This window comes from Musa acuminata, chromosome BXJ2-6 (genome assembly GCF_036884655.1).
Source record: "Musa acuminata AAA Group cultivar baxijiao chromosome BXJ2-6, Cavendish_Baxijiao_AAA, whole genome shotgun sequence".
NCBI lineage: Eukaryota > Viridiplantae > Streptophyta > Magnoliopsida > Zingiberales > Musaceae > Musa > Musa acuminata.
Genome location: NC_088343.1, coordinates 708227 through 721916, shown reverse-complemented (window position 1 = coordinate 721916; position 13690 = coordinate 708227). Strand labels below are relative to the sequence as shown.

Here is a 13690-nt window from a genome sequence, read left to right as displayed (position 1 = left end):
ATTTGAGATCAAGTCAATTAATTTCTTTGTCAAATATCAATTCTCACAAAGACTTGCAGTCTGCATCATTACCATCTGTTAATTTTGCTGCAAATATTTGAATTTGTTGAGCCTAAACTTGTATTTTTCCTGTACATGATTCAGTTGATTTCACAGAGACTGGCAAGTTTTCATTTCCATACTTTTTATCCTCAAAGAGGAATATTGTATTGACTGAGCTTGATGACTATGCAATGGCACCAAACCAACAGGAAAAGGAAGAACTAAAATATTATTGTTGCTTGTCAAAGCTATGAGACCCCTCGTGATTGCAGCAATAATTCTGATACATAACATATCCTGACAAGGTGTGAAATAATGGATAGAGACTTTGTCAAAAGTTGCATGGTCATCATCATCTACAATCATAGTGATGAACTAAGGCAATGGCTTGACAACAAGCCTCACCTAACTAGACCTAATCTATATATCTAATCTGTTGGTCTTTGCTAGTTTTGTTAAATGCATTCATCCTCTAATTATTTTGTGGTAAATGGAAACATCAAAGACTCTTTTCATAAGATAAATAAGATACACATTGGATGGGTGGATTTAGTAAGGTTAATAATTATAAACTGAAATATGATAACACCTTTCTATTTATGTCAATAATAACATAGTAAATAAATAAATAAATAAATTTAAAATTTATTAAATAAAATGATAATTTTTTTTAACATATTAGTGCTTGATACAATCATATAATTTCAAACTATACGTACATTTTCAATCCAAAACTCATATACATTACATTACATGTCATTATCTATATCTACTTTGGCATGGGCCTAAACTTACTCATATCCTTACCCATCATATAGATGGATTAACGGTATTCTTACTTGTAAAATAGGATCTACAGTAAGCAATAATAAATATAAACTTTAAATTTACTGAACCCAGCTTTATAATTTTATACATTGATACTGTACCGATCCCTGCTCAGTATCGTAAATCGATATTCAATACACTAATATCATAACTAGTTAAACTAAAAATAAAAATACTAAAGCTGTTACTCAATTCGATTGCTTCTCCATCCATGGGTTCACTTCGAAATAGACGTGGATTGTGATCGTTGAGGGATTGGGGGTGGGACTACGCTTCAAGATTAGCACAAATCACGGTTGCGAGCATGATCGATCGATCGATCGAATGGACGGTAAGGATCTTCCGATCACGAGAACGCCACGACTCGCGGCGCCTCAAAAAAATAATGAAAGCGAGTCCGCCATAAATCCCCCAAAGTTTGCGTTTCGACTCCCCCCCAAATTTCAAATTTCCCCAACTCCACATCCCGTTATCGTCGCGCTCGGGCCCGAACTCGATCCCCTCCTCACACGCCCAACCCCCCGTGGCCCCATCCGCTCCAAATCCCTCTTTCAAACAATCGTTTTGTTGCAATTCCTGCCGTTACTCACCACCTGGACATCTCCATTCGTGCCCAAACGAGATCCACCGCAGATCGTCCTTTGCACGGCTCTTGAAGTCCACGTGTCCGTATCGTCTACCTCTCATTCGACAGCACCCATTTATACTTTCTTTTTCCAATCTTCTCTCTCTCTCTACTCAAACCCTCAAAACCCTCGGCAACGTCTCGCGATTCGTCGCCGTGAGAGGAGAAACTCTGCCGTTCTACAGGCGGAGGCTTAGGGCTTGGATCGCTCTCTGCGGCTTCTGCTTTGGATCGGGTGGAATGGTCAGTTCCCGTCCTTTGGTCTCTCTGATTTCTCGCTTTTCGTTGCTTTTTCTGGAGTGGATTACTGTACACGCAGCTTGAATGCTGGGTTCGGTGGATCGTGTCACTTTAGTTGTTGTAGTTGTTTGATGCTAGAGGTTCGGTTTCGTGCTTCTCCTTGTGTGATTCGCGGAAGGGACGCTGATTGTGATCCCAGCACTCGTCGAGCTCGACGAATGCTAGTGATCTGGATTTTGTTGTGCCGCGTCGCAACTTAGCATCCTTGCTCGATATGAGCGAGTAGTACTGCGCTCTAAAGAAGCTCTGATTTGCTTGAGGATTGATTATATAGATGATGCTAGGCGATGCAATACTCTCAGAATGATTCAAAACGTTGCTATGTTACATCGCTGTCTCCTAATGAACCGGGCAGTATATACGTTGGATTCTTACAGATTTCAAATGATTTCAGATGAAAACAAGGACTCTTTTTTGTGTGCTTAAATAAGAATGAAGGAACTGTAGAACATTTGGTCTGAAACTTAAGCAGTAACAGGATCTGATACAATTATAGCTTGAATTTCAATCAATAAGAAGAAAAATTGGATGACTGTATATATGATTACATTTGTTCGTGAGGAAGTGCTTTGTTTGAAATCATGTCAAATGACTACGTGTCATAGGATGGCTGACTATTGTTCGATCGACCTTGTGCTAGTATGAAGTTCAACTGCTAGAGAACTGAATATTAGATGTATTTAATATGGATGTGAACTGTGAAAAAAAGTAACTCAATAATGCTTCTATGTTGAATTGGTAGGACTAAAACCATGCGGTGATATCAGGTGGACATGATACCCCCGTTTGCAGTGTCAAATTTAATTAGGGATATTAATCGCTAACCGAAGCTTCTTGAACAAATTGGACTGTCAGTTTTTGGTATGAAGAATAAGAAAACAGCTAAGGTTGAAATAATAGGTTTTTCTTTGTTTTAGCCAAACCGTGTAAGCAACTATCAAGATTAAGTTGAACATGAACAGAAAGATTGAGAAAAATGAAAACAAATTGGAGCCATTCTGATTTGTGTTGTTGTCTTTACTAATTTGACCAATGGATTCATGATGGGGCATTCATCTTATTTGGTGGATGATGATCGATAGATGAGATTCTGAACCTTCAATTTAAGGGTAAGTGAGATAAGTATATCATCATCAGATTAGTATGTTAGGTGTAAACAATTTTTGGATAAGGTTTTGAACCCACATACCAAAACCGTTGGTATGTGGTCTGATACATCAACATCACACCAATAATTTTAGATGTAAAATTAGTCAAATGAAGTTTATATTAGGATAAGCTTAATTTTTGCTGATATTAGCATGAATTTTTTTTTTCTGTCATACAAACTGCATCTGTTTTTCAAATGTTTAAGTTGCCTGCCATCTTCTTCTTTATTGTGATGGTCCTTTTTTTTAAACAAAACTTTAATTCCAGTTGAAGGGAAGCATGGAAGGAGGAAATAGCTTATTCCCCAATTGTTATATTAGTGGTACTTTTAAAAGGTCACAGTAGTTTGTACTGCAAAATAATAGATGGAAGGACTTGGTGTGTTTCACAACTCAGACGTTTGTTTATCAGAGAATAATGTTCTTTTTCTTGTGTACTTGTTCTGAATTCCTGATGCCTGTGCTTAAGGACTGACCTACTTCATCTAGTTCTCCATTTGTTGATTTTGTAAATAAGAACATTTAGACATAGCTCTTGATTTTTCTTTAAATCTAAGACAGAATACTATATCAAACATGTGGGTCTGATTTTACTATGTATTAACAAAAATTCTAGTTGACTAACTGATGTACTGGTTGTTATAGTATCTTTGCTGTTGACAATGTTGACCATATTAGGGTTGTGACATTCCACAAATTCTAATCTGTTAAGGTTTACAAAGAAGATATGAAAACCTTATATTAGTTATAGTATTATGAATTGAATCTCCTGAAAATTTGCAGGGATGCAGAATTTATGTTTTAAAGCTCGACACTTTAAATTTAAAATAGGTTTGAGAGATTCCTATATTTTTTCTCATTCTGTTTATAGATGTGAGACGATTTTAATTCATATGATGGGAGAGAATTTTATATGTTCAGTTCTTATATGATTAATAGAATTGTTCGAATTTTTCTTTTTTACAATAATAAATTATCAATATCAGTTTTATTGGAAATGCTTTATTAGGTTGCAGTAGTTGGTTTGCATGATATGATGTTAAATTATGATCATCTTCTTGACTGGCGTTGCAGCTAATTTCAACTTCTGCATGTTATTACTATGATTATAATTACTTTTCGAAGTCAAGTTCAATGCTTTTAAGCACTAGAGGAATGATGTAATCAGTGGGGTGATAGCCAACTCAAATGATGATATGTGTCTTTGTTTCGTTCGTGAGATACATGGACTTATGAAACTTGATACCAGGACTAGTAACTAGGATTTGCCTACTAGTTGACTTTTACCACAAGGTTGGATTTCAATTCCTCATATCTTACTAATCATATGTTTTGATTAGAATGATGAATTTTGTGAAGACAAATAATTTGGTTCTCTTCTTTATTCATTATGCAGTTTTGATTCCACAATGTATGATACCAGCTTAGCTAACTGTTCCATTGTTTTTTCTGCACACAATTTATTAATGCTAATTGTTTTTTTTGTCTTTCATATGTTTGCTAATCCTATCAATTTTGCATCATGAAAACTTATTGACATTTTTTTTTGTTAGGTATATAGGCGTCATCTGCATTGATCGAAGTTGCAAGTATCCCAGTTGCTTCTGGTCATTGATTTGACAAGTCTGTCATCTGATTTAGATTGACCCACAAATTTGCTGAGAATTTTATTACATCTTTTTAAATCATTCTGAGCTGGTAGGCTTATGGGACATCATTATTCTACATATTTTATACCTGAAGGCTACTCAAGAGCAATATCTTTCTTTCATCTGGATGGCTTTTGCTGAAGTTGGATATACATAGTTGTTGAGGCTCAGTTATTTTCCTCGGCTTGACAATGCAAACAAGGAAAAAAGTTCTTCCAAGAAATGCATCCAGAGAACATGCGAACACTAGATCTTGCAGACTGCAGAAAAAGGTGACTCTGATATCTGAAAAGAAAGTCACAGAACTGATCACATCATCTGCTAAAAAGCAGAAATTTGGTAAAGTGTTCATTGTCTTGATCACATTATTTCTATTGCATTGCATGAAAAGTAACTTATTCTTATTAGATAGTGGTCTGAAGTAAGTGAAGATAAGTTTTGCACGATTTTTTCACTTTATTTTAGAAACATTTAGCAACAGACATATGCAGGAGGCAAATAATCATGCATATATTGCTAGACAGAAATGTGTGTGACTATTAATTTATCAATATATTAATGTAGGCACTTTGTGCTGAAGAAAGTTAGAAGCTTAAAGAAATTACATTAGTTTCATCTGTTATGACTCACCCTTTTTATTATTTGAAGTTTCATGGTTGGGTTCTGTGTTGCCTAAGCATATTATTCATTGGATCAAGAGAAGAATAAAGTTGCCTACTTTCTCTCAGTTTATGTAATTTGCTTGTGCATTGGATGTTTGCTTTTAGAATATATCCAAGATCTTGTTTATATATGTTTTATTGAAATTAATGTTTCAAATATGGTTGCAAAATCTTTGCGCATAATTGTTATGGAATTTCTGTTTCCAATTTCAGTTAGAATACCTTCAAAACAAAATCCATATGAAGAAACTGGAAGGAATTTGGGTTCTGATTGTTGTGCGTCTCAAGATGAGAATCAGAGCTCTTGTTTTGCATATCAGACTTCCCTTTCTCATAAGGTTATTTTTCTTCTTTTTCACTGGAGTATTTGGCTTGTCTTAACTCTTAAGAGATTCATTGCAATTTATTTTGTTCATTTTGTGTGTGTATTGCAGCAAAAAGGACATTATCCAGATTTGCATTGATAGTTTTATTCTGGGATGCTCATTGATCCATAATCTTTGACTATTTTAATACAAGTGGAACCCTTTTTTTTGTCACTTTTCCAATATGTACTGATAGTCGTTTGCTCTGTGCTAGTTTTTTGCGACAATTTTCTTCACTTGGCTATCAAATCCTTTAGTATTTCATGTGTTTGAATTAGATATCCCATTATTGACACTTTTTATTCTATCTGGCAAATTGGTTTTGAAGGTGCCTTCATGTTTACAATTGGTTATGAGGCACATCTTTTAAATGTTGAAAGATGGAGAATGAAATAATGTTTTTAGTCTGTAAAAATCTTCATGAAAGAGGTTTGATATATGAGTACTGATGTTTTTCTTGAGTGTAAGAAAGAGCTTTGTTCATGATGGTCTTCTTTCATGTACTCTTCCCTTAAAGTTGGTGATCAGGAACCTATTTAGGATGTTAGACAAGTTATTTTCCAAACTGGCTTTTGCTATATCTGTGGATCTTTTGAGTTTCTTTTACACTTCCTGAGATATAACTTGTTTCTACACAATCATCTTCCATGCATATTAATGTTGGTACAGGTGTTACGGGTGATTGCCCTCCAGAAGGATGTTTGACCTATACAAAATATTTAATCTTTAGGTTTCAACATTAGATTTTGAGCATTCATCAAATTAGTCATACTATCCGAATGAACTTGGAGTAATTTCTGTCAATTGCAGAACCATAACATGGTAAAAAAGGATTTAAAATAATGTGCAATTGTTTGCATAACATATTATCCATTTATTTCCATATTTATAAAAAGTTTCCTATATGTTGATAATTCTTTTAGGAATTGTTTATAATCTTGGGTACTAGACCCAAGCAACTCTCTGGCTGGACCATAATGTGTCCAATACAAACACAATATGCTTGGTACATACCGTAATACCAGAAGGGGGAAGAAGACAAGTAGAAGGAGAAGATGAAGAGTAAGAGGAGGGGCAGAAGAAGAAGTAGGTGGAGGAAGAGGAGTACTTGGCGGTGGGTAGTGCTATGGGTGGGCATGCGAGGGAATGGTTGACAAAGATCAAGAGAAGGGTATATGGGGATGTGGGTTGCTAAAACCCTAAATAAAAATAGGAATTAGGCTTACTGGCTTGGTTTAAGAGGGTTATTGCTTGGTAACCAATGAACTGATCATGAACAGTTCACTCTTGGACTGGTAAATATTGTTGGGTAAGTACTGGTCTGCACAACATTTAATACCTTGTTTTGGGATTTCTTGTGGTTCAACATAAACAGGCCTGGGTCATGGAGCAGTTGATCTAGTTGGAAATGAGGTCCATGTGCTTGCCCAACAGCAGTCCTGCTTTTCTTTTGTTGGCCATCCTGTATAACGATCATCTCTTTGTTCTTCAAAGTTGAAATCAGAGATGTGTTTGCATTTGCATGTTAACAATTCCATGTAACTCTTAACATTGACTTTTGCATGGATGCAACAGGAGCTATCTGATGTTACCACTGCAAATTGTATGTCGGAAACCATCTTTTCTCCTGTCTTTCATCACCCAAAGGACACCTCTGGTAGCATTCTTGAGAAAGGTACTTCATTTTGTTATTTTGATAGGTTAAAAGGTTTTACCTTTATGCAAATGCCTTTTTCCATCTATATTTATGCTTATTTAACTTTGGTTGTTGTGTTCTTTGACTGAGGGCATGCCTTGGAGGCATGACAAGGTTGCTGTCTTCAAACCCAGGTGTCAAAATTTCAGGTCATGGGAATACCTATTTTATGTGCAAAACTAGGCTGCATAGATTTTACTTCCCCTATACATCCATTATTTGGAGCCTCATGAATTCATCTGTCCATAATGGAACTTGTAAACATATTTCAATATCAGTCGGTTTCGAAATGAGATGCTCTATCTGTATTGGTGTTATGTAAGACATGTATTGTTTTAGCTGATTTCTTGACCTTATAGGCAGAAATTGGTTGGAATAGCTATGGTTAATAAAACTCAGCGGGAGTTGGTTGATTTGGATGAATTCTGGGCTCTCTGAGAGCCTTAAAATAAGAAAAAAGAAGAGAGGAAAGGAAGAAGAGGGAAGTTGAGCTAAGAAAAGACAAACCCCTATGACTATGACTGTGAAACTGAGACTTTATCATATTTTTTGCTATATGATATTATTCAACTCGCTGGGTCTTGTCCCTGCAGGGGATAGTTCAGGGTATGACATGTATAACTGAATGATGTATACCATTTGTATTTGTATTTTGTCGAGATTCACTGCAGTAGGATAATCTTATCCACTTTAATGCCTAAATAGATTATAGTCTTAGCTCTTAATTAATAAACAAGCTTCTCCACGGTACAAATGGTATTTTGGATTTTGGTTTTTTTTTCTCCTCCATCTTTTGAATGCTGTTTTAGTTAATAGCCTTTAACTTTGCTTTTACCAACAGTTGTTCAAACCTCTTGATAATTTGAGAGAAGATGGTTGAGGTTGGTATAAACATGTCCAAAAATGTTCATTGAGTCTGTCAGTAAACCACATTAAGTTCAAAATGCTAGTGCTGTTAAACAGATGAAGACTAGAGAAGGGTTGTCAACCTTATATACAAGGACTTTGCTTTTAATAGGCTGAATGGAAGGAGGGGATTCATGTAAATGAGGACTATATTTGAATTCATTGTTGTTGCATAATAGCCTCTGCAAGCTTCATTTTCCCCTAATCGACTTCATATCTTTTAACATTTTTGGCAAGTTTTAATTCTGCAGTTATCTTAATTTAGCTATTTTTATGCAGTTGTTTATCTTGTATGGGAAGTTTCTTTGATGAACCAGAAGTTATAATACTTACCTTTAAATTTAAAATCTAAATTGTCGTATTTAGTGGTGATTGAAATGTGACTCTTTTTCATCATCTTCATATTATTTCCTTCTTAAGGGCCACAAGATTAAACCTGTAATTTCTTTGATTTTTAGACTAGCTTTGTTATTGGGGAATGGTGGAACTTGAGAGTTCTCATTGATCAAATTTTCAATTTTGAAGTTGTCTATCCTGGTTTCCAGAACTGCTCATGGCTCTTGGTCTGTAGATTTATTTTTTTGGCTTTTTTACTTGATTTTTCTTTTTTTTTTCTTCTTTTTTTGCCTTTTTTGTTATATTTTCTTTACGGAATCTAGTTATGTAGATCCACAACCTTTTTACCTGATGATCTGTTCTTATTTTGTTTGTTCCCTCTTTCCCTGCTTGCTTTTTTACAATGACCATCTTGAATTTTTTTTTTTCCAGTTACTTGAGTTGGTTTGCTGCTTCTCTGAGCATCTTTATCTTCACTCTAGTCTATCTTGGTACCAACTCCCATGCATTGTCATTGATTTTTGTTGACTTTTTCATTTTTGCAATTGGCTTCACAGAGTTATCAAAGATCAAAGACAAAGTAAATCATCATGATTCAGAAATTCAGGAATTAAAAGCTAGTTCTTTTAGTTGTTCTGAGACATTACAAACTCAAGAGATATCTATGAAGAGCAGCACTGCAGTTGCTTGTGAAAACAATGTTAACTCAGCATCTTTTGAAGCTTCAGATATTCAGAACTCGCATAGCCATCCTCATGATATGGGACGACATCATGCAAAGACACAATCTGATGATGAGTATAGTGATTTGGGAAACCTTTCTTCTGAAGTTTCAGCTATATATCTTGCAATGCAGAACTCTAAACTAGAATGTGTTGATGAGCACAGTCAAGATACAATTTCGACGGATGGCTGTGTTGAGCCTGATGAAAGTGATGAGTTTGATGATTTTGATCCATACTTGTTCATAAAGGATTTACCTGATTTGTCAGCGGTGGTTCCAAGATTTCGACCCATGCTCCTTCCCAAACAGACACGGAGCTGCCCATCAACAACCCTTGTTCTGGATCTGGATGGTATGGTGAATGACTCTTCACTAGCTAAATGTGTTTTTTGGTTAGCTACTTAAATATTTGATGTTTAGTATGAGTGTCTGTCTCTCTCCTTGTGCATGTGAATGCTTCATGGTTGATGGAGATCACTATGATAATATCTGTCTCATATTTTGTTATTTGGCTTATATATTGATCATTCTGGTCTTTTTGTGCTGAACTCATTTCTAAAATAATTGTTTTTTAAGCGAGTTTTGACAAACTGGTGAAGGATGTGCCTGAGTTATTAACTTGTATTATCAATTAATGATATGACCTTAGCATTAGTGATTGAACTTTTGGCTTGTTGATAGTATAAATACAATTGTTGATATTTGATTGCGGGATACAAATGCAAATTATTTATTTTTCATCAAAACATGATTTTAACTCTTAATTCTTTGACAATGCTTTTATTTGTTGTTGGTGATTGGTAAATTATTAACATGTAAATTGAATTATTACAAAATCATGGGTAACAATTTATTAGTGATGGCAGCTTTTGAAATTGTTGTATCATGATTTTTACTGCATTTTCAAATCATCAATATACAGTTTTTTGTAAGGCAGGTTGAGTATGCAAGTAAGTCTTGATTGTTTTAATAAAATCATGTTCTAAGGCTCCCTTCACATTGTTTTAATAAATCTTGATTGTTTGAATAATCATGAATATCTTAGACCTACCTTGTGGAAGATGGAAGATAGCAGATGATCTGTATGAAGTTTGCTTACTGAGGTTTTTACCGAAGTATTTTTCTCAAGTATTTTGGATAAAAAAATTATAGAACTTTATCCACGGGATGAATTATTCATATTTTGGAGGAAGCCCAATCATATTTTTGATCATGGACTAATTCCATACCTCTCAAAAGAAAACCTTGAGGTGCAACATATCTTTGGAACAAGGTTTGTAATTTCGTATCGTATCGGAGTATTGAGTTTGGTACGGTACGGTGCGAGTATACCGAGCGATATGTTTTGGCGTATCGCTCGGGGGTGGTGTGTGTGTGTATAATAGCAAGTTAAAAAATAAAAAAAAGGGGCGACATCTCATCGTATCGTATCGGAGTATTGAGGACTTGGCAACATCGCCAAGGCTTCTTCTCACCATGCCGAGGCTTCTTCTCGTGCGGATTAGGAGAAGTCGTCGACATCATCGAGGTCTCCCCGCGAAGCCTAGGCGACGTTACCGAGGTTTCTTCTCCTCATGTCGAGGCTTCTTCTCCCCATGCAGATTAGAAGTCGTTGACGAAGTTGAGGCCTCGTCACCTCGGACGAGGAGGTAATATCTCATCCGCGGTGTTCAATGAGGGAGGGCGACGACGGATCGAGATTGTTGAGGGAGAGCGGCGTCAGATCTCTAGGTTCTCCTTTTCTTCTCCCTTAGCTAATACCGCTCGATAGCGAGCAACGACGGTTGAAATCGACTGTCACTGATTGATTTCGGGTGGTAACAAGGCGGAAACAGCCCCAATCGACATTATCGCCTGGTAGCAGGTGGTTTGTATACCGGTCTGTTTGTGGATCGGTACGGGCTGTATCATTCAAAATTAAAAACCCTGCTTTGGAAGATATCGAACATGTCTATGCATGTTACAAGAGCAACGCTAGCACAGTCGGCATCATGTGAAGACTAAGGGGGCTTAGTGAGAGGTTCCTCTATGGCACCTAGCACAAACCAAACAGAATGACCTCTGTTGCCTTATCAAAATGTTGGTACACGGCATTATTATGTGAAATTCTCAGATGATATGGGTGTTAGGCAAATTTTAATATTTTTGAACAGCTACCCGAATAGCATCTCCTTGTTGATTGACAAATGTGAGTCACCTTGGTTGGGTTGTTTTGCACAGTCCTGATGCTGCTTGAGAATACAATAAGAACCTGGCAGACTGGTGCGACATGCTTACTACGCAGGGTACTTGATGGTATGACACCCTTGGTTGCAATGTCATGATAGTCCTGCCTATGTCTCTATCAAATAAAAAAAGAGGAAGGAAAATGGGTTATTCAAGACATTGGGTACTATTATCTTGAAATTCACTATTGATACAAATTGGTAAGTTAACTCACTTCTTTTATTCCCAAGTTATGTGTAGATACATAATAGAAGCAACTTAATAGCAATAATCAGAATGGATCATAGCTAACCATTTGGTGACATATGACAAATTATTTAAGGTTTCATGTATCGTCTTATGGCTACTGACTTTGAAGAAGAAAAATCATCTACCAAAGATGAGGATGTTAATATGTTGGTGATCAATAATTCGAGTACAGTATGAGTTCCCATGAAAAGTTTGCATTCTGAGTTGGTTTCTGATCTTTATAATTGCTTGATTTATAGTAAGATGGGCTTAGGACTTGGGAGTGTACTATTGATAGATGGCTCAGTTCCAGAAACCTTGAATTCTGGAGCTGTTTTAATTCCGATGTCCTTGTACTTCTACATGTAGATTGAGAGTTTTAACTTGTGTTTGACACCAGAATTTAAATATTTGTTGCTGGAGCAGATTTAGTCACCCCTGTTTTGATTTTTGAACAAGTGATTGCTGGAGAAGATACATATAATGGTGGACCGAGTTTATGTGATTCCACACTTGACTAATTTTTAAGGGTTAAGAAGGAGAAATCTGTTATTAGAAAATATTACCTTGACCATTTAAGATATAACCATTCAGTGTTACAGAATGTAAGAGTTTCACTAGGGTTGTTTAATGTAGATATTAACTTTTAAAGTCTTCATTCCCTTGATCATTCTGGTCGGTAAAAAGTTCGTTCATTTGTTGTAATAATGGACTTCACTTGACCAATGTTCATAATATTTTTCGGACATTTTTTTGATAAGGTCTGTAGTGTACCTTAAAACATTGGGCTTGTTCTTATACTATTTTGTGCACTTTTTACAAAAAAATGCAGCTAATGCATGATACTAAATGATCAATCTGTTTTTCTGTTCTTCAACTTCCCTTCACCTGCTTGTTCACATTTCTATTGTGCTAACTTCACAGAGACTTTGGTGCATTCTACGCTGGAACCATGTGAGGACGCAGATTTTACATTTCCAGTCAATTTCAATTTTAAAGAGCACACAATTTATGTACGCTGCAGGCCTTATCTCAAGGATTTCTTGGAAAAGGTCGCTAGCCTGTTTGAGACAATTATATTTACAGCAAGTCAAAGCATATATGCTGAGCAGCTCCTCAATGTGCTTGACCCAAAAAGGAAATTATTTCGCCATCGTGTGTACCGAGAGTCATGTGTATTTGTGGATGGTAATTACTTGAAGGATCTGTCTGTACTTGGCCGTGATTTGGCTCATGTTATCATCGTAGACAACTCCCCTCAGGTTACAGTTTTTACATACTCTCTCAACAAGTCTGTTATTTGTATATTTGCAAGCTGGGTTCCAAGTAAATGCAAGATAAACCTTGCCATAATATAATGACAATTATAGCAATCTAACCCTATTTGCTTTCCTTATCTCCAGATGGTGTGTGCCATATATCATCGGCTTGTTCTTATCTGGAAATTTCATTGTCTCGTGGAATGAGAAACATATAGCTGTGATTTTTCTGATGATATTTTTGTTTTTGTTATCAGGCATTTGGATTCCAGTTGGACAATGGCATTCCAATAGAGAGCTGGTTTGACAACCGCAACGATCGTGAACTGCTCTCGTTACTACCCTTCTTGGAGAGCTTGGCTGGTACGGATGACGTTCGCCCACTCATAGCCAAGAAGTTTAATCTCCGTGAGAAGGTGGCCGCTGCTGCTGCCTCTTATCTCGCCTTAGATTTTAGAAGGTGACCACGAAAAGTAGAGCCCATCGAATGCACGCAACATTGGAGCCTATCATCACATTTGCATGCTCTCCTGCATCATATACTTTTCCTCTTGCAATACCTGTATCATTTGTTGCTATACTTTCTCAGAAGATTTTAGCTGGACTTATCCATTCAAAAATGTTGTCTAATCGTGTAGCCAATGGTGAATAAATATCGGTCAATTTGCTGTTATCATTCATGTTCGGCGTGCTTGC

General features: G+C 36.2%; 1 protein-coding gene across 5 annotated transcripts; it reads left to right on the top strand.

Moving 5' to 3' along the window:
* Nucleotides 1-1590: 1590 nt before the first annotated feature.
* Nucleotides 1591-13667, top strand: LOC135582912 (uncharacterized). 5 transcript variants are annotated; one of them, XM_065111094.1, is made up of 8 exons: nt 1591-1738; nt 4497-4566; nt 4687-4931; nt 5468-5592; nt 7195-7294; nt 9115-9633; nt 12660-12997; nt 13252-13667. In XM_065111094.1, exons 3-8 carry the CDS (start codon nt 4784-4786, stop codon nt 13456-13458), a joined length of 1437 nt encoding a protein of 478 aa, XP_064967166.1. In that variant the 5' UTR covers nt 1591-1738; nt 4497-4566; nt 4687-4783; the 3' UTR covers nt 13459-13667. The 5 variants fall into 5 exon arrangements, with proteins under 5 accessions (XP_064967166.1, XP_064967164.1, XP_064967167.1 ...); XM_065111095.1 differs by having other exon boundaries at nt 1617-1738; nt 4505-4566; XM_065111092.1 differs by having other exon boundaries at nt 4497-4931.
* The last annotated feature ends 23 nt before the right edge of the window (nt 13668-13690 follow it).